This window comes from Procambarus clarkii, chromosome 56 (assembly GCF_040958095.1).
Source record: "Procambarus clarkii isolate CNS0578487 chromosome 56, FALCON_Pclarkii_2.0, whole genome shotgun sequence".
NCBI lineage: Eukaryota > Metazoa > Arthropoda > Malacostraca > Decapoda > Cambaridae > Procambarus > Procambarus clarkii.
Genome location: NC_091205.1, coordinates 25,021,629 through 25,042,836, shown reverse-complemented (window position 1 = coordinate 25,042,836; position 21,208 = coordinate 25,021,629). Strand labels below are relative to the sequence as shown.

Here is a 21,208-nt window from a genome sequence, read left to right as displayed (position 1 = left end):
CTCTTTTTTTGAAGGCGAGGCTCCCAACGGTCGCCCCATCAAAAGTAAGTAGAGGAGCGGTGGCGCTTCCCGGGTGTGTTTTGTTTTTTGTCTCAAATGTCGTTTTTATCTGCGCGCGCTTGGGTCCTCCCTCCCTTTTGCGCGTGTTTCCTCCTTCCCTTCTGCATGTGTTTTCTCCTTCCCTTTTGCAAGCGTTTCCTCTCTCCCTTTTGCATGTGTGTCCTCCCTCCCTTTTGCATGTGTGTCCTCCCTCCCTTATTCACGTGTTTTCCCTAACCATTAGACAAAAATCTTACCCTGGGATGATGTTTTCTTCCGTGTCTTCAGTGATAAAAAAGTCTTAATTTTTTTTCACCCGCAACAAGAGGTAATGAGGCAGAGAAAGGGAATGATAAACAGTGGGATGAGAAAGATGTGGCTGAAGCTTGGAGAAAGATGTAGCGTAATTATAATACCAGGCTCGTTAGTGTGGTCCAGGTGGAGAGATGGCCAAACTGCCGCCCATTAGAACAACATTTATACACTGGGTTATCTTGATTTCGGGGCTTAGTGTCCCCGCGGCCCGGTCCTCGACCAGGCCTCCACCCCCAGGAAGCAGCCCCTTGACAGCTGACTAACTCCCAGGTACCTATTTACTGCTAGGTAACAGGGGCATCAGGGTGAAAGAAACTCTGCCCATTGTTTCTTGCCGGCGCCCGGGATAGAACCCGGGACCACAGGATCCCAAGACCAGCGTGCTGTCCGCTCTGCCGACCGGCTCGTGGTTATAGTCTTGAGTATACATACTGGCCTCCTGTAAGTAGTATACAGTATCCATTATTTACTTTACTGTTTAATAGTGAACTATTACTGTTTAGGAAATTTATATTTACCATTTTTAAAATGGTAAAGTTGTTATTTATTAAATAGTATATATTATTTACAGAGGCCAGTGCGAGAGTATGCTATTCCGGCAAGGAATACCCCTTACCTGGATAAATGTGAACACCCTCCCCCCGCCCTCATGTATACTCCCCCTCATGTATACTTCCCCCCCCCCCCTCACCTTCCTACACCATACCTGGAGTGGGTTCTGGGAGTTGTTCTACTCCCCAAGTCCGGCTTTGACTTGTGATAACTGGATCCGACAGACTGTTGAGTGGAGCTGTCCGCACGGTACTTGTTGTGCAGATCACTACAGCACGGTTGGTCAGGCACTTGTTGTAGTAGTGTGTCACGCTGCTATCTTCCCCCCCCCCCCCCCCTGCCACGTGAGTCCAATCTTCCATGTGACATTTCCTTCCTTTGCCCCCCCCCCCCATCACCCTGCCATTTCCCAGTTTCCCTTCCGTTCTCACTTGTCTCTTGTCTCACGTCACACCATCTTCACCTCCCCTCTGCTCTTCCTGCGTCTCAGCAGCAGCACCGGGGCCGAGGGTGATCGATCTGACCCTCAGGGTGACGCCCTGGGAATGGCACGTCGTCCGGGTCACACTTGGGAGACTGTATCCTAGTGGGGGGTTGGGGGTGACCCCCCTTTTTCTTCACTGCTTGTAGCTCCGTCTTCATCTTTACCAGCTTCCGGTTATCTGCTAATATAATGATGGCGTCTTCATTCCACCATCCTCTTTCCAGCCTCCTTCTTCCTCCTGCATTGAGTGTTTCACAACACCACCGCCGGCCTGCTGCCTTTCACCACCCCATCTCTACCCCATCTCCCAGCACAAGGTGACCAACACCTTGTTGGGGGGAGAATGGGGAGAAGGGAGATGATCAGTGGCTGGCGTGCCACAGATCTTGCTGTGCTTGCTGGCTCTCTCTCTCTCTTTGTTATTCTTTGTTCCCTTGCTCTTCACCTTCTTCACGTATTGTCATCAGTTTGTCGTACAACACCAGCTTCTTTTTCTAAATGTTATATTCCTAATGCTGGGTTTGTGCTTTTTTCAAATAATATTCTATCTATTTTTTTGCAGAGTATGTTTGTTACACGGCAAGTTTGTATTTCAGTCCCTCCTGCCTGTCTTCATTCTTGTATATTGTTGACTAGATCACACACTAGAAGGTGAAGGGACGACGACGTTTCGGTCCGTCCTGGACCATTCTCAAGTCGATTGTGAGAATGGTCCAGGACGGACTGAAACGTCGTCGTCCCTTCACCTTCCAGTGTGTGGTCTGGTCAGCATACTTTAGCCACGTTATTGAGACTCCTCGCCTTCTTGTATATTGGTATCCGATGTGCCGTCTTCCAGCTGCTGGGCAACTCTCCCCTCTTCCCCTCTCCAATGAGGCACCAAAGGTCCATGTTAGAGTATACTGAACGACTGAAGCATATCAATGGTGATAGATTGTTTTGGGTCTACTACTTATCTCGGAGTAGATACATCTTTGGTCACCATACTGTGGAATGGACATAGATTTAGAAGCATGCGTACAGATAAGAATGACTTAATTCAAAGAATTAGAAACCTTATGAAGTGAGATTTGAAAGTCATAATTTCTTTCTTCATTCTTAAAGTCAATAATTTCAATATACCAAGACGAAGAGTACGGTTAGAATATGAACGAATTATGTAAATGAGTAAAAATATCTTGATTAATAAAGTTTCAAATTCACAACACAAAATAGAACACTAAAAACAGCAATTTTTAAAAATGTGATTTGGTGTATATCAAAATGTAAAATGTGATTAATTTGGTGTAAAACAGAACATGTTATGTTCTGTTTTAATAACGAATGTAAACTATTCGTTATTTTAAGTGTTCAAGCATGCGAGCTGGCGACTTTGGAGTGGGGGGGGGGGGCGCCCCAACTTTAATAAGCACTATAACGTCCTATAAAGTGTTTACAGAATATTTATGCCATTCTTTACAAATTTATTTTGCACGATATACCCATTCGTGTAGAGAGAGGAGTGTGGCATTTTAATTTTTTAGGACTATTTAAAATGCTTATATTGACAGATCTCGATTGTAAACTAAATTTAAGGTCGCTGGGGGATTTTAATTAGAAGATTATTTACAGGTGTCACAATTTGAGGTGTTTAGAGAATAGGAAGGAAGAGAGGGAGGGAGGAAGGTTTGAATTTTGGCTCGATCTTTCTCACTTGAACTTCAGAATCTGGACTACCTACCTAGCCGCTGCATCCAATTGAAAATCGATGCATTGATTGATGGCAGGTAGAGACTTCAATTTCCGACGTGGGGGGGAGGCTTGGAGATTGTGGGGGGGGGGGGGGGGGACTGTGCACCTGTTCATGGGAAGGGGGCTGGTGGGGGGGGGGGGGGGTTAGTAAAGAGGATGGTGAGGTACAGGTGAAGGGAAGTTTTGGAATGGGGAATACAGTGAGAGGTATGAAAGCTGGCGGGCTGTCCGCCTTGCTGACACGATGTGTGGGTGTTGGCAGCTAAGCTAAGCTTGCTCTCTTGTCAGGGAGCTGTGAGTGTGTGAGGTTTTTCCACATATATTTCACTATATATGGGCGTGTATAGATGAATACTGTGTTGCATACACATATACACTCCCCGAGGCTTCCAATACATGAAGGCGATTTATTTTATTTACTGATATACACACAATTTTTTTATGCAGTTATTAGGGGGGAGATTTCTGGTCAGTATTTCAAGTGGGAATTAAGTGCTGTGGGGCCGGGTTTTCATCTAGTAAATAGAGGCTCTTGGGCCACCAGCTGTGGGAGGTTTCACAGCTACATGGGGAGAATGGGCAGGCGGAGAGTACACCCAGGGGAGGGAGGGGAAGGAAGCACCCGACCGATGGGAGAGTGGGGGGAGTTGACCCAGTAGGTGATAGGGGTGGGAGTGTGGGGTGGGGGGGGGAGTTGTGAAGGCGCGGCCGGAGAGAAGGTAACATGCAGCAGGCCTGAGGGGCGCCCTTATCACCCGCCAGTGTCAAGAGAGGCGCTCCTGCTGTTGCTGCTGCTGCTGCTGCTGCTGTCAGTAGTGGTGGTGGTGGCTCCCCTCTTGCCTTCACTCTCCTATCACTCAAGTTTCCTAGTCTCTTCCTTGCTTCGTAAGTTCGCACCCTCATCACGGCTCTTGGGGATTTATTACTTCCTTCCTTGTTTCCAAGTCTCTTCCTGGGCTCTTCCTTGCTTGGTTGCTTGCAGTGGAGGATAGGCAGATGGTAGCGGTGGTAGATGGTGCTGGGAACCTCACCAGTGCCTGAGTGACATTTGCAGGAGCAGTGAGGGAGAATGAGTGATAGGTGGGCGGCACCCTACCCATCAGATGGTATCGAGACGTTCGACGTTCATATTCTTTATCGTCGTCGTCGACCTGGAACTCTCTCTCTCAAGGTGAGGGGGAACATGTAACGAGATGCGACATCTCGTCCAATGTCGTTAGACTCTGCCAGTTGGGTAAACTTGTCTTCCATGGGACTAACCTGTGGAAAGTTGACCTGTTCCTGGGCTATGGTGCAATAGTCTACGCCCTGGACTCACAATCTAGGAGCCTGGGTTCGATCCTCGGGCGGGACAGAAACGGTTGAGCGCGTATTACTGATACACTTACCCCGACCAGTAGATAGGTGTCCTCCCCCCCCGGGCTGACCTGAGGTGTCGGGGGGGGGGGATTAGATAAGCCTAATTTCAGGGTTGAGATCTGGCTCTTAGGCCCGCCTCTCAACTGTCAATCACCGTTTTCCCCCCCACAAAGCAGCAGCCCGTAGCAGTTGTCTGTCCCAGGTACCGATTTACTGGTAGGTGAACAGGTGCATTAGGGTGAAAGAAACTGCCCATTTGTTTCCGCCTCCGTCGGGGATCGATCCCCGGATCCTAGCACTACGAATCTTGGTCGCTGTCCACTCAGCTGTCAGGCCCCTGCAGGTTTTACACATTAAGATATCAATGTGTTAGGCTATATTTTACTCTTGCAAGTGGTGTGAAGGCAAGTATGTTTTTATTATAGTTGGCAATGAATTGGCTAGACCTTGGTTGGGAAGTGGAGCAGGAGGGCGTGTTTATACGGTGGCATAACGCACCTGTGTTGACCAGACCACACTCTAGAAGGTGAAGGGACGACGACGTTTCGGTTCGTCCTGGACCATTCTCAAGTCGATTGTGAGTGGTCCAGGATGGACCGAAACGTCGTCGTCCCTTCACCTAATAGTGTGTGGTCTGCTCAACATATTTTAGCCACGTTATTGTGACTCCTCGCCTGCACTGTATTGAATTGTCCACGGAGGCCCTACCTATTTGGCCGTCGTTATAAAAAATACTCGTATTTCGCCCAAGTAAAACAGAAACAAGCAACACTTAGTGGGCCCAACCTACATGACTACACTAACTGCAATGACTACATTGTAGTCATTGCATTTAGCATTTTCTGCTGTTGCTGTCAGGTTTCATCTTCAGTAATTTCTCTCGGCTCTTACGTTATGTTGCTCCATCTGCTCTTAGTGTACGAGATTTTAATGCTCTGAAACCATACACTTACGGCTGTGTTAATGTGGGAGAGGGTGAGGGAGATGGGGCTTGGGGTGGAGGAGTTGGTAACACTGAGGGAGGGTTACCAGGCTAATAGGGCAGTGCTGGGAGCCAGGGGCCAGATTCACGAAGCAGTTACGCAAGTACTTACGAACGTGTACATCTTTCCTCAATCTTTGACGGCTTTGGTTATATTTATTAAACGGTTTACAAGCATGGAAACTTACCAATCAACTGTTGTTATTGTTATAACAGCCTCCTGGTGCTTCGGAGCTCATTGAAGTGTTAAATAATTGTAAATAAAGCTGCTAAAGATTGAGGAAAGATGTACAGGTTCGTAAGTACCTGCGTAACTGCTTCGTGAATCTGGTCCCCAGGATCAGTGTTGCAGGGGTAGAAAGGTAGGGTGGGGGGGGAGTGGGATTGTTGCGCGCGTCTGGGGGGATGGTGGGGGGGGGGCAGAGTTGTAGAAGAGTGGATGCAATGAAGAGATGATTTGAAAGCAAGAAGTTGGGGGTACTTGGTGAAGGGTGGCTCTGGTGAAATGATGGGGTGGGGGGGGGGAAGCAGAGGGGAGGGGAGTTGGGAGGGAGCAGAGGGGAGGGGCGTAGGGGTGGGGGGAGCAGAGGGGAGGGGGCGTAGGGGTGGGGGAGCAGAGGGGAGGGGAGTTGGGGGGGAGCAGAGCAGAGGGGAGGGGAGTTGGGGGGAGCAGAGGGGAGGGGAGTTGGGGGGAGCAGAGGGGAGGGGAGTTGGGGGAAGCAGAGGGGAGGGGAGTTGGGGGAAGCAGAGGGGAGGGGAGTTGGGGGAAGCAGAGGGGAGGGGAGTTGGGGGAAGCAGAGGGGAGGGGAGTTGGGGGAAGCAGAGGGGAGGGGAGTTGGGGGAAGCAGAGGGGAGGGGAGTTGGGGGAAGCAGAGGGGAGGGGAGTTGGGGGAAGCAGAGGGGAGGGGAGTTGGGGGAAGCAGAGGGGAGGGGAGTTGGGGGAAGCAGAGGGGAGGGGAGTTGGGGGGAGCAGAGGGGAGGGGAGGGGAGGGGGGTGGTGGGGAGCAGCATTTGGTGTGGAGGCAGGGGTGGGAGGGGGGGGGGTAACTGCAGTAGACAGGAGCCTGTTGTTGTTTGTTTAGATTCAGCTGTAAATAAAAGTTCCGAAGTAGCACGGGCTATGGTGAGCCCGTATGGGGGCCCTGTGTGGGAGGCTGTGTATAAACTGTGTAAACTGGGGGGGGGAGCAATCCGATCTCCTAATAGAACGTCGCATTTTGACGTATACTCCAAGGTCAAAAATCGTCCTACTAGAAGATGGTAGTGGGTCGCGAAATTGATATACTGTCCCGTTTTCTGTTTTATGGCCTCTGGTAGGTTAAGAGAGGGGATTTTAGTACGACTGTTTCTTGACGTTGGGAAACGTTAGGAGGACGGGCAACTCCCTACTCCCTTAGGGTAGGGAGAATATAGGGTAGGGGTGGCATTATAAATTAAACGGGGTAGGTAGTTTTTCCTGTTTTTGTTAAGCTGGTTGATCAGTCCAGCAACCAGGAGGTCTGGTCGACGACCGGGCCGCGGGAACGCTAAGCCCCGGAAGCACCTTAAGGTATGGTAGCTTATAACACTGGCTGTCTTGTGGATGTGGTTATATTATTCTGTATCTATCCGTCTTTGTCCCTGTATAGTGCAGCTGTCCGTCCGTCCGTCCGTCCGTGGCACCTGTAGGATCAGGGGTCACCTGTACGTCTCCTACCTGTTCACGGCCCAACCGTTCTCGCACTTTCTTAGTCAGTATTGACTTATTAAATAAGTGCATATGTGACATACTAATTTATTGTGAATATTTTAGCTTACCTTGAAAAGCTTCATAGTAAACACCAACCTTACCTAACCTTCTTAGTATGTTTAAGCATTTTATTGCTTCGTAATTACAATTATTACTTAACCTATACCTATAATAGGTTAAGTAATAATTGTAATTACAAAGCCATAAGATGCTTATCTAAACATACTAAGAAGGTTAGGTAAGGTTGGTGTTTTCTATGAAGCTCTAAGGTAAACTAAAATATTCACAATAAATTAGTATGTCACATATGCACGTATTTAATAAGTCAATATTGACTATACGAAAGTGCGAGAACGGGTTGCAGGGCCACACACTCCCCTCTGATCTCCAACTAGAAACAGCCCAGTGCATCTCAAAACAAACCCTGCTAATAATATAACCTCAATCATCCATATTGCACCTCGTTCCAATATATAAACCACCTTCACGCGCTATTTATTTACAAAACCATTGATCTCTCCTGACACATTTTTAACCCCTTACAAACCTCCCTTTCCTTCATCTCTTACTCGCCACCTGCTTTCCTTCTGCTGCTCCTTGCCTCCACCCCCTTCCCTACCCTCCCCTACCCTCGGTTCCCCTCCCAGTCGAGCTCAACAAGTCGCACTACCACCACCATCACCAGACTATAAACGCTTCTCCAAACAGCTTAACTGGTTGATTTCACATCCTCCTGGTAGCCTCAGCTTACGCTTCTGCTGTTCGACCTTACACTGTGTTTGCATCACGACAACCATGTAAGAAGCATCTACGTTGCAGCCCGTCCTCCAAAAATGGAGAGGTAAATGTACAGAGCCCCATAAGTGCAATTATGTACTATGTATAAGTGCAATTATGTACTATGTATATCAGTTAATTGTACTTATTACACTTAGTATTAAAACGTACTGTCAGTTCGGAGGATGGGTTGCATATTCTTGACGAATGATAAGTCATTCGTGACTTGAGAATGGACCATTCTCACAATCGACTTAAAAATGGTCCAGGACGGACCGAAACGTCGTCGTCCCTCCACTTTCTAGTGTGTGGTTTGGTCAACATATTGTATTAAGCTGCTCCCTTGGCAGTGCAGCAAGTTTCTCAAGACGGCTGAGAGATCAAATTCTTATTTGAAGGAAGTTGGTCCATCTATTAAAGCTATGCCATAACTATTCTTGCCATTACAAGAAATGGTCCTTGGGGACTAGAAGAACTCCCAGAACCCCATCAAGCCGGTATCAAATGCCGGACCAACCAGGCTGTAGTGGTATGTGGGTCTGCGGGCCGCTCCAAGCAACACCTTATTGGACCAAGTTATCCCAAGTCGAGCCTGACCCCTAGGTCGTGATCGGGGAGTAGAACTACTCCAGAAACCCTAACCAGGTATGTTCCAGGTAACCAACACTAATTGCTCCTTGCCAAGAGATTGGCACAATTTTTTTCAGGATGACATTTAAACCTAGCCTCTCGGGGCTAGGTTTAAAAAGGAGGGGCGGGGGGCCGCCTCCCCCCATTTTTATTGCATCGGCCATACCGTTAAAAATACGGCACGTTAGTGCAAAATTAAACACTGTAATGTTTACACACAGAAATCACAATAGCGTGATGCATCAAATGAATGTTTAAGCCGTGAAAGTTAAGGATTTGTTTACTGTAATGATGACATTTTCTATCGACCTGGCCAGACTAGAAGGTACTTGGCTGGGTACGTTGTCGGTACACAACACTGCTCCCATTACAGTCCTTGCTAATACGTAGCAGTAACTTGTTAATGTGACTTGGTGTCTAAGGCACGACTTTCACTCGGCCCTTACCTCGTATTCTATTTGAAAGACATAATTGGTGTCGGCAGTTCCAGCTGTCAAGTTACCGGGATCCATACAGCCATTGGTGTAGATTGGACCTTGTATATTTTCACCCTCGTCAATTTCTTCATGGGTTCGTTCTTAATGCATACGACGGTGTTAGTCAACAGTTGCTAATTTTAATGTAGAATAGTTGATTGCAATATTACTACAGTTAAGTTATCTATACAAGGGAAGTTCATGCTAGTTCATGCAGAGGGAATTACCAACTCAACCCACACCGGTCGGGGAGCCGGTCGGCCGAGCGGACAGCACGTTGGACTTGTGATCCTGGGTTCGATCCCAGGCGCCGGCGAGAAACAATGGGCAGTGTTTCTTTCACCCTATGCCCCTGTTACCTAGCAGTAAAATAGGTACCTGGGTGTTAGTCAGCTGTCACGGGCTGTTTCCTTGGGGTGGAGGCCTGGTCGAGGACCGGGCCGCGGGGACACTAAAAAAAAGCCCCGAAATCATCTAAAGATAACCTCAAGATAACACTGAAGGATACCTGCTTGATGGGGTTCTGGGAGTTCTTCTACCCAAGCCTGGCCAGAGGTTAGGTCAGACTTGAGAGCCTGAAAGTCTTTGTCGGTCCGTGTTCAATCCTTATCACGATTGATGTAGGGTCCAGGATGGACCGAAACGTAGTCACTTTTAATTTCACGTTTTGGTTCGCTCGTTATTCATTTAAGTTATTGTGACTGCATAGGGAATTGCAGCAAAATTTAAATTTTAAATTTTGCCCCGAGGGGCGAGTTTATTGGGCAGCGCCACTCATCTTGTGAGTGGACACACCGCCATAGCAACATGTACAACACTCCCCTATAGGAAGAAAACCCGCTGGGTTGTTCATCCGTGTGTTCGACGATATAGTGTCAGTTTGCATTGGCCCTTGTTGGTTTTCTCGTATTATATTACGTTAACCATTGTAGTAACACGTTTTGCACACATTTGATCTTTTAAATAGAAGAAAGCATTCTTTAGGGGCGTCGTGCGTGTGTGTGTCACAGCCGGGATAACTTAAGAGACGAGCTATACACGTGAATATTAAACGGATAAGGTTCCAGCAGAGACTTAAACCTAACCAGAAGGGTAGTTTATAATGGCGCTAATGATCTCGTTAGTGTCTAGCCCAACGAACAGTCTCGCTCTCGACATTCTCTCACGCACACCCCCACGTCTCCTCCACACCCCCACGTCTCCTCCACACCCCCACGTCTTCCTCCACACCCCCCTTCCCTCCCTCACTGTATGCTAAGGTAAAAGGACTTTTGTAAACCAATTTTCCTTTGCTTCGTGCGTTGTGTGGTCCAGCTGTAGTAGGTAGGTACCCGCCAAACACACACTGAAACTACGACGTTGGTACAACGTTCGAACAAGTTTTAACACCTAACCAGTTATAACAACCAATATGGCAAGTTGTAACAACGTTCTAGTTTTCTTCCTATTGGGGAGTGTTGTACATGCTGCTATGGCGGTGTGTCCACTCACAAGATGAGTGGCGCTGCCCAATAAACTCGCCCCTCGGGGCAAAATTTAAAAATTTAACGTTCTAATACGTCATAAACACGTTAAGCCAAGATGTAACAGCTTTATTACAAGTTGTAACAAGCGGAAAATAGAGACAGTTTCGGTTTGTGTTTCCAGGGTACGTAGTAGTGGTGGTGGTTGATGGTGGTGGTGTAATATGTGGTTGGAAGGTTGGGAAGGAGTGGTAGTGGCCTTGGGACACGATAATGTGTGATGTCAGGCGCCCTCGCGCAGCAACATGAGCTTACCTACACAATATTGTTCCGACACACGCCTCGCCGCCGCCACCGCCGTCTCCAGTTTTCCACATTCATGGCGCGCAAAGGGAAACTCTTGGTTTATTATGGTCCCGCAAATGCTGGAGGGGGTTAGTTTGTCATTGTGTGTGTTGGTCTCTAATTGTTCTCAGAGGGGTTTGATTTATTTCATAATTGTAGAGGTTTTGTACATTTACAATTGTTTCGGCAGATTCAGAGGGTAGGTTTGACTTTGAACTCACAACTCGTATGTCAAGGATCTGATTTCGACAGGATTTAGATCGACAAGCCATTTGTGTGTGAAGGTAACCATGTAATAATGTAACGTAGGCAGTTACATTTAGTCTGTTAACTGTTACATTATTAGTTAACTTGCCAGCGTTAAAGGACTAATGTGTTTTAATTAACTGCGTATGTCACTTTGTGTCTACGTTACTCATTATTTTCTTAATCATGGGGATGTTTCTGGGAAATGTGGTGATTAGTGATGATCGAATGGCTGGAAAAGCAGCTGATTATTGCTGGGTGGGAGAACCCTGGACACAAATGAAGATCACTGGTCTGTGAACGATTCGTATACCTGGTTGATGGGGTTCTGGGAGTTGTTCTTCTCCCCAAGCCCGGCCCGAGGCCAGGCGCGACTTGTGAGAATTTGGTCCGCCAGGCTGATGTTTGGAGCGGCCCGCAGGCTCACATACCCACCACACCCCGGCTGATCCATATAGTGTGGGTGTGAACAAAAGAGGCCTGGCACCGAGCCTGTGTCACGGGATGCACAACAAAGAAGTCTATAAACTATTTTGCCCCCAAACTCTCGTCTTGTAGTTGACAATTTAAACTGTGACTGAAATAATTCCTTCACCCAAGTCTAAATGCCAAATTCATTTCGTTCCGACTGTCTTTGATGGCGAGTAAACACACTGACAAACTGACCCTTGGAGAATTATAACCCAGATTTTTGTTTCCTGGAATATTTGCCTAATGGTTTTAGTTGAAAGATATTGACGACATAAATCGCGCATTAAAATAACTTGGCCATTTGCTAGGATTGAGTGTGTGTGTGTATTTAGCCCTTTTTTTATTTTTGTATAAATTTTGTTGTTGCTAAAGTTGTTAAAACGGTGAATATCTAATTTATTAGTGTGTGAATGTAGCATAATATCAGTTATGCTAGAGATCCTTACAACTATCTACTGCATGAAACAATTTGACGCTGAAGTACCCAATTGCCACAAGAAAAATTCAAGTAGCAAGGTTTCGGCTCGTCCTGGCTTCTTGAGGCACAACCACTTCGACTTGAGACGGGTCTAGAACGGTCACGTTATTGTGACTTACTCTCTTCATGCTGACATTGCTGCAACCTCTTGCTTGCAGGTCAGTATATTGCAGCATTACGAAGGTGTGACAATATCTGAAACGGAGGAATCGTTTAGATTAGTTTAGCGAGCATAAGAAATATTGCCGGAACGACCGTGGACATCTTCAAGAGGAAACTAGATTGTTTCCTTCAGGGAGTGCCGGACCAACCGGGTTGTGGTGGGTATGTGGGCCTGCAGGCCGCTCCAAGCAACAGCTTAGTAGACCAAACTCACAAGTCGAGCCTGGCCTCTGACCGGGCTTGGGCAGTAGAACAACTCCCAGAACCCCATCAACCAGTTATCATCCAGTTATCAACCAGATTGCGCTACAGAGGCTAGTATATGAGAGAGATTGAAATCTAAATCAGAGGTGATTGTGGCATGTTCTCCAATTGCATGAGATTGTGAAAATGTTGAACTGTCAAGGTAGTTGCAACAAAACGCGACAGGTTTTGATGGTTTCGGGGAAGTTGAGCAGGTTAGTTGTGGACACAGCTTGGCGGAGTAGAACTATTCTCAAAACCCTATCAAACAAGCAAGGTGGTGTCGAGGCTGGTTCAGTGTGCTCCTGTCAGGTCTCTTATCACAGGCTTGAGCAGGTGCTTGGACTATACGATGCGATCAAAAGTCCAGAGATGCGGGTTTGATCCTATTATGATCCCCATATCGTCCCAGATATCGCCTCAGATATCGGGGTCACTAATCGTACACTAATCACTACACACACTTGTCACATTCTTATAATTCACTTACGCCCTATCTCTGTTTCTTAGATTTGACATGCGAGTGAAAGATCACAGTCAATTACAAAGTTGCAACTGACAAGGCTGACGTTGAAATGCAAGTTGAGGTCGAGAGATTTATATAGGGCGTGAGATTTATATAGGGCGTGAGATTTATATAGGGCGAGAGATTTATATAGGGCGTGAGATTTATATAGGGCGTGAGATTTATATAGGGCGTGAGATTTTTTCTTCAGAATAACATTGGGCATTCTGGATATTACTTTCAATATTACAGGGAGAACAAGGTTAACGACCGTGAAGGTCGTTAACGGTCAGCCCGGTGTGGCTCGTCCGGTGGCGGGAATTCTGTTAGCCAATCAGAATTACCGGGCGAGGTAATGAGTGCTGGTCAGAGCATGAACAGTACTCTACTCACTCCCATTCGGTCGACATGCCGTCGTCGTGTGTGTGTGACCAGTTTGTGAGAAAAGATTAAGTGATATGAAAGCATTTTTCGACATGTTTTGGTGGGTAATTTTGAAGAGATAGACTGGTGTGACCTTTGTGCTTGGCGTTGGTGTGTGTAGGAGCGGTAACGCATTTTTTTTGTTTATCAAGAAATGAGGTACATCTGCATTAGTGCAGCTACCCTAGACTATATGAAGTGGAGTACAGTTTGTCAAAAAAGCTAACTAGGTGATGCTAAAAAAATCCCCATCACACAGGATGGTTAGTCATACAGAGGCATGTGATAAGCGGTCTGCACTGGCAGACTCCGGATGCATTTTGAGGATATCATCAACACAAGATTGAAAAAGGTAGCGGTAACGCAGCATGACCAAACGTGTACTACACGTGGGGGTGTTCCGAGGCTTGTCAGTGTTTGGTCGAGACTGTCGACCAGTCATTAAATCAACACGCCGGGGGAACATGCAGACTAAAACCGGTGTGGTAGGAGAGGGTCACTGGACCCCGTGTAAGGAGAAGAGCGAAGTCACGTCGTGAGCCAGGTTAAGTGTGCAAGAAGTGCCTGCAGCTAGGAGCCGGCAGCCTGTAGCTAGGAGCCTGCAGCCAGGAGCCAGCAGCTAGGAGCTTGCAGCCTTCAGCTAGGCGCCTGCAGCTAGGAGCCTGCCGCCTTCAGCTAGGCGCCTGCAACTAGTATCCAGCAGCCTGCAGCTAGGAGCCAGCAGCTAGGAGCTAGGAGCCTGCAGCTAGGCGCCTACAGCTAGTATCCAGCAGCCCGCAGCTAGGAGCAAGCTTGACCCTTGGGCGGGGTTATTGGCAGCTTGGAGCAAGAAGTACGCCGCGCGGGTTAAAGATGTGGCCTTGCTATACCTGATCAACCAGACTGTAATACATGCGTCAGGCTGCGAGCAGCGCCGTTCAACAGCCTGGTTGGTCAGTCCATCGACCAGGAGGCCGGGTCCGGAGACCTGTCCACAAGGACCTTGTTCCCCCACAATCAACCCAAGGTAATCTTATTGACACAATTTATATCAAAATTTACCTAATCGCGAGGAAGCTGCTTACACAAGAAAAAATTACCATTGATCTAATTTACAAAATTACACAATACTATCGTTTAGCGAGACTATAGCCTGCTATTTCAGACATTAGGTATATATTTAAATTTACAATTTCATAAATACAGCTTTCTTTTCACGACGACACACCTGGTTGATGGGGTTCTGGGAGTTGTTCTACTCCCCAAGCCCGGCCCGAGGCCAGGCTTGACTTGTGAGAGTTTGGTCCACCAGGCTGTTGCTTGGAGCGGCCCGCAGGCCCACATAATAGGCACCATTCACCGTCTTTGCCACAACCTAGAGTATTAAGATACATCACATCCACTAATTGCTGGTCGAGATACCAGGGGCCAGATTCACGAAAGCACTTACGAACCTGTACATCTTTTCTCAATCTTTGGCGGCTTTGTTTACAATTATCAAACAGTTAATGAGCTCCGAAGCACCAGGAGGCTGTTTATAACAATAACAACAGTTGATTGGCAAGTTTTCATGCTTGTAAACTGTTTAATAAATGTAACCAAAGCCGTCAAAGATTAAGGAAAGATGTACTCGTTCGTAAGTGCTTGCGTAAGTGCTTCGTGAATCTGGCCTCCAGGATGTCATGTTACTTGTGCTGAACAAGCTAAATTTTCTTAATTTTCCTTAATTTCCTTAATTTTCCTTAATTTCCTTAATTCAGTTCAACATTTAAGTGTTTTGTAGTTGAACGAAAACTAACTTGGCAACCTCACCTAATAATGAGATAATTCCTCGGTATTGTCTTAAGTCAACCAGTATTAAGTAATAACTCGAGTAATACCCTTAACATGCCAGCATTGTAATATTTATGCAAAGTCCACAATGGGAGAAGAAATATTCTTAAATACTATATAAATGGAAATAAATTTTTTTTAGAAGTGTGCCATCGTGTTATATAGGCAGCTGCGTCTCGTCAGTGATTGCGTGCGGTTGAGTGAACGAGTGTCCCATCGTGTTATATAGGCAGCTGCGTCTCGTCGGTGATTGCGTGCGGTTGAGTGAACGAGTGTCCCATCGTGTTATATAGGCAGCTGCGTCTCGTCAGTGATTGCGTGCGGTCGAGTGAACGAGTGTGCCATCGTGTTATATAGGCAGCTGCGTCTCGTCAGTGATTGCGTGCGGTTGAGTGAACGAGTGTCCCATCGTGTTATATAGGCAGCTGCGTCTCGTCAGTGATTGCGTGCGGTTGAGTGAACGAGTGTCCCATCGCGTTATATAGGCAGCTGCGTCTCGTCAGTGATTGCGTGCGGTTGAGTGAACGAGTGTCCCATCGTGTTATATAGGCAGCTGCGTCTCGTCAGTGATTGCGTGCGGTTGAGTGAACGAGTGTCCCATCGTGTTATATAGGCAGCTGCGTCTCGTCAGTGATTGCGTGCGGTTGAGTGAACGAGTGTCCCATCGTGTTATATAGGCAGCTGCGTCTCGTCGGTGATTGCGTGCGGTTGAGTGAACGAGTGTCCCATCGTGTTATATAGGCAGCTGCGTCTCGTCAGTGATTGCGTGCGGTTGAGTGAACGAGTGTGCCATCGTGTTATATAGGCAGCTGCGTCTCGTCAGTGATTGCGTGCGGTTGAGTGAACGAGTGTCCCATCGTGTTATATAGGCAGCTGCGTCTCGTCAGTGATTGCGTGCGGTTGAGTGAACGAGTGTCCCATCGCGTTATATAGGCAGCTGCGTCTCGTCAGTGATTGCGTGCGGTTGAGTGAACGAGTGTCCCATCGTGTTATATAGGCAGCTGCGTCTCGTCAGTGATTGCGTGCGGTTGAGTGAACGAGTGTCCCATCGTGTTATATAGGCAGCTGCGTCTCGTCAGTGATTGCGTGCGGTTGAGTGAACGAGTGTCCCATCGTGTTATATAGGCAGCTGCGTCTCGTCAGTGATTGCGTGCGGTTGAGTGAACTAGTTGCGTGGGAGTGATTGCAGGGTGCTGAGTACGTGGTGAGTATTGCGTGGGTCATCCACCCTCGCCTCACCAATGGGGTCATGTCCGGGCTCTCAAGTGGGTATACATGTGACGGAGATGTAATACAATCTACCGTGCTTGTGTTGGAGTATGCTGTAGCTACCATGGTTGTATCAGAGTATGCTGTAGCTACCGTGCTTGTGTTAGGGTATGCTGTGACTACTTTCATGCTAAAATACTTGCATGCAAATGAGGGATTCCAACGATTGTGGTAAATAAAATTTGTGTTCGTGCTTTAGAAAATGTTGTGTGTGTGTAAGGTATACGTTTGACAGTTTGGGGAAATGAAGGTTGGGGGCACATGTGTAGGAATACCTCCCACACATGTGCTCCGTGGTGGAGCAAGATCTCCAGGTGTACAGTGGTGTGTGTAACTTGCACACAATGTCATCAAACTGCACAGGTGTGCTCATCACGCTCTCTAGTGCGGTACTCGTCAACCCATCACTCCTTCCTCTTGCAGTGACTTAATTGACAGGTGTCCAGCACACGCTAATGTGTGTGTATCTTTGAACTGTAATACTCCTGCTGCTGTTGGCCGCGTCGTGGTCATAATCACCCTCTTTCCTCCCCTCCCGCTCTCCTGTGTGCGCTCTCTCCTGTGTGCTCTCCTGCTCTTGTCTGTCATGAGTCCTCTTGCCCATAGATTGGCCGTCATAACCCACCAGCTATAGTGATGGTGGTACATCACACCACTATTTTCGCATCCCTCTTCACATATAGAGTATGTGAAGGGAATAGATGGAGGGTGAAGACACCTAGCAAATAGGTGACCAACATCAGGTTCGTTAGCCAGGTGACGAGTGTCCGCTGTTGTGAAGTGGCACACGCTGGTTTTGACGGCAAAGAGGTGGTTGGTGGTATGGTTAAAGAACTGGATTATAATGACTGGTAGTCCAGAAGGCTATTGGGGATCAGCCTTGTGTTGGAGAGCACAGGTGAAAGTCTGGCGGATGGTGCAACATTGCAAAATTCTGCAATGTTGCACCATCGTTTTTTGGGGGGATAGGAACGAGGGAGAAGGGGGGTGTTGATTGGCATGTCTGCCTATAGCCTGGAAATTGGGGCGAGTGGATAATAGCAGATTGGAATTGGTTGTTAGGGGAATGATTGGAGCTTCGTTGCACACAGAAATCACAATTGCGTGATGCATCAAATGAACAAATCCACAAGGGCCGTGACGAGGATTCGAACCTGCGTCCGAGAGCATCCCAGACGCTGCTGTAATCCTCATCACGGCCCTTGTGGATTTGTTCACTGGAGTTTGGTGATGGTCGTGAAGTAACAGGTTGTGATGGTTGGCGTGCTGTAGGAGGAGCAGGGTTGTTTGGGGTGGCACTTTAATATTAAGTGGGGTGATGGGTGTTTAGTGGGGGGGGGGTGAACAGAGAGGAGGAGGAGGAGACATGATTACGGCGTAAGAAGCAGAAGAGATTTAAAGTGTGGGACGCAAACAAAGTGATCAAGAGGGGGAAGGTTATCAAGGGGGGGGGATAAGTTTTGTAATGGGTGGGGGAGTACACAAGTGGCGAGTAGGGGGGAGGGGGGGGGAAGAGTTGTATTAGGGGGGCAGACTTTCATTGGACGCAGCCACCATTGGACGCAGCCACCATTGGACGCACCACCATTGTATTCCAGCCGCAAAATTAGTCCTCCCCTAGACAGTATATATAGGAAGATAAAGATATAGAAAAGATAGATATATCTTCATATATATGAATTTATATATATATATATATATATATATATATATATATATATATATATATATATATATATATATATATATATTATTAAATATGACCGAAAAGTAAGATTAATAATTCTAACACGAATTTTCTCAATCTTTCGTACATTACGCTTCACTGTTGGAGGTAAATCAAAAATCACTTCTCCAAAATTCATTTTTATTTCTAGTCTGACGCGACACGGGCGCGTTTCGTAAAACTTACTACATTTTCAAAGACTTCACAAATACACAACTGATTAGAACGTATCTCTGATTTTATATCTACATTTGAGTGAGGTGGGAAGGGTGATGTGGCATTAACACAAGACAGAACAGGAGGGGATATTAATAGGGTATTAAAAGTATCAACACAAGACAGAACAGAAACAATGGGTATTGAATAGAAGTGTTTGTAGAAAGCCTATTGGTCCATATTTCTTGATGCTTCTATATTGGAGCGGAGTCTTGAGGTGGGTAGAAAATCAAGACTCCTCCAAAGAATACCTGATCAACCAAGTTGTGATTCATACATCAGGCTGCGAGCAGCCCCGTCAAACAGCCTGGTTGACCAGACGACCAACCGGGAGGCCTGGTCTGAGACCGGGCCGCGGAGCTGTTGAACCCCGGAAGGTACACAAGGTACGGCAGCATGGTAACAACCACTTATACAAACTATTAATGTAACAAGGCAATATTGCCGCTGATTATAGACGTACAAGTATTAGAATGAGAGACGCCTTGCTTAACCTTATATTTGAGTATTATTTTTTATGTAATTCTTGAACACGTAGCAATTTCACTGTCAGAAGTGTTAATTTAGTTGGATGTTATATGGTGTGGAGTAAATACCTGGCCAACCGGTTTGCTGGGTAAGTAGGCTAAACATGTGTAGCCTGAGGTAGGTAGGTAGGGGTGTGGGTGTGTGTGTGTGTGTGTGTGTGTGTGTACTCACCTAGTTGTGTTTGCGGGGGTTGAGCTCTGGCTCTTTGGTCCCGCCTCTCAACCGTCAATCAACAGGTGTACAGATTCCTGAGCCTATCGGGCTCTGTCATATCTACACTTGACTCTGTGTGTGTGTGTGTGTGTGTGTGTGTGTGTGTGTGTGTGTGTGTGTGTGTGTGTGTGTAATTACCTAAGTGTAGTTACAGGATGAGAGCTACGCTCGTGGTGTCCCGTCTTCCCAGTACTGTCATATAACGCTTTGAAACTACTGACGGTCTTGGCCTCCACCACCACCTCCTCACCTAATTTGTTCCAACTGTGTGTGCGCGCGCTCGCCTAATTGTCCTCGCGGGGGTTGAGCTCTGGCTCTTTGGTCCTGCCTCTCAACTGTCAATCAACTGATGTATAGATTCCCGAGTCTACTGGGCTCTATCATATCTACATTCGAAACTGTTTATGGAGTCAGCCTCCACCTGTGTGTGTGTGTGTTACTGCCGTGGTTGTGTATTGAAAAAATGTATTAATGCAATCTTTAAAAATTACAAAATAAATTCTTTGAAATATCTGGTCAGTTTGGGGGAGGGGCAATAGTTTTGAGCCGTCATTTAAAGTGAAGTGTGAAATGTAATCTGGAGATAATGAGATGAAGTTAGTGGCAGTGGTTGGTGCTCTCTTGACGTGTCACGCTGAATCATGAAGGCTGGTGCTGGGCCTCGACCATACCTTGAGTTTACCTTGAGGGTTACCTTGAGGGTTACCTTGAGGTTGCCTTGAGGTTGCCTTGAGGTTACCTTGAGGTTACCTTGAGGTTACCTTGAGGTTACCTTGAGGTTACCTTGAGGTTACCTTGAGGTTACCTTGAGGATACCTTGAGGATACCTTGAGGTTACCTTGGTTACCTTGAGGATACCTTGAGGATACCTTGAGGTTACCTTGAGGTTACCTTGAGGATACCTTGAGGGTTACCTTGAGGTGCTTCCAGGGCTTAGCGTCGCTATACATGCAGAGGGTCTGGGGAGTTCTATTCCCCGAGCCCGACCTGGGGCCAGGCTCCACTTGTGATTACTTGGTCCAACAGGTTGTTGCTTGGTGGAACAACCAGACCAACAACCTGGTTGATCTTGGTATCAAGTATTGATACCCAGTATCAAGAGTCTGCTGGCATCAGAAATCTGTTGTTAAAAATTGTGATATTCTAACCAGTATCTAAACTGCATCTAATAATAATAAGGATAGCTTCTATGTACAATGAAAGTTATGAATCACTCGGCATATGAGGTCTCAGGCTGTCACTAAATATCATACTTGTAGTTGTGACTTACTAGTACTGTAAGCAACGACTCATTAACTCTCTCATAATAGGTTTATGCCGATTTATATAACTGCTAAAACACTGCACTCTGTTCTAGAAATAAGAGTGGCTTATGTGGTTTATGGTCTCTATGAACGTCTCTCTACCCAGATAACCTATACAGTATTTCACTCCATTTAGAGCACATGCGAACTGTCCTCGTAGGAAAGAATACACTGCTGGATATATTATACTCTACCATATGCAGGCGATGAGTCACAACGTGGCTAATGTTGACCAGACCACACACTAGAAGGTGAAGGGACGACGACGTTTCGGTCCGTCCTGGACCATTCTCTAGTCGATAGAGAATCGACTTGAATCGACTCGAGTCGGAACGTCGTCGTCCCTTCACCTTCTAGTGTGTGGGGTCTGGTCAACATATTATACTGTCATGTTTTCCCTCGATTTGCTGCATCTTGGCTAATGTTATCCTATTCGCGTTCTTCGCCTAGTCGTTCTTCGTTCTCTAATATTGCAATACCTGGAGCAAAGAAGGACCGGGTCGGCCGAGCGGACAGCACGCTGGACTTGTGGTCCTGGGTTCGATCCCAGGTGCCGGCGAGAAATAATGGGCTGAGTTTTTCACCCTATGCCCCTGTTACCTAACAGTAAATAGGTACCTGGGTATTAGTCAGCTGTCACGGGCTGCTTCCTGAGGGTGGAGGCCTGGTCGAGGACCGGGCCGCGGGGACACTAGAAGCCCCGAAATCATCTCAAGATAACCTCAAGAAG

General features: G+C 47.0%; 1 protein-coding gene across 4 annotated transcripts in view; it reads left to right on the top strand.

Annotated features, from left to right (window-relative positions):
- The window catches only part of LOC138353124 (serine/threonine-protein phosphatase 2B catalytic subunit 2-like), a 163,571-nt gene that overhangs the window by 78,332 nt on the left and 64,031 nt on the right, over positions 1–21,208 (top strand). Inside the window, exon 2 of one of the 4 annotated variants that reach the window (XM_069305925.1) lies at positions 15–44. The exons of 1 other annotated variant lie outside the window; for it this stretch is intronic. In XM_069305925.1, the coding sequence (XP_069162026.1) occupies positions 15–44 (30 nt within the window). Of the gene's footprint in view, positions 1–14; positions 45–10,901; positions 10,972–14,196; positions 14,417–21,208 lie in introns of those variants that run through there. 2 more of the 4 variants (XM_069305923.1, XM_069305924.1) reach the window with 2 other exon arrangements.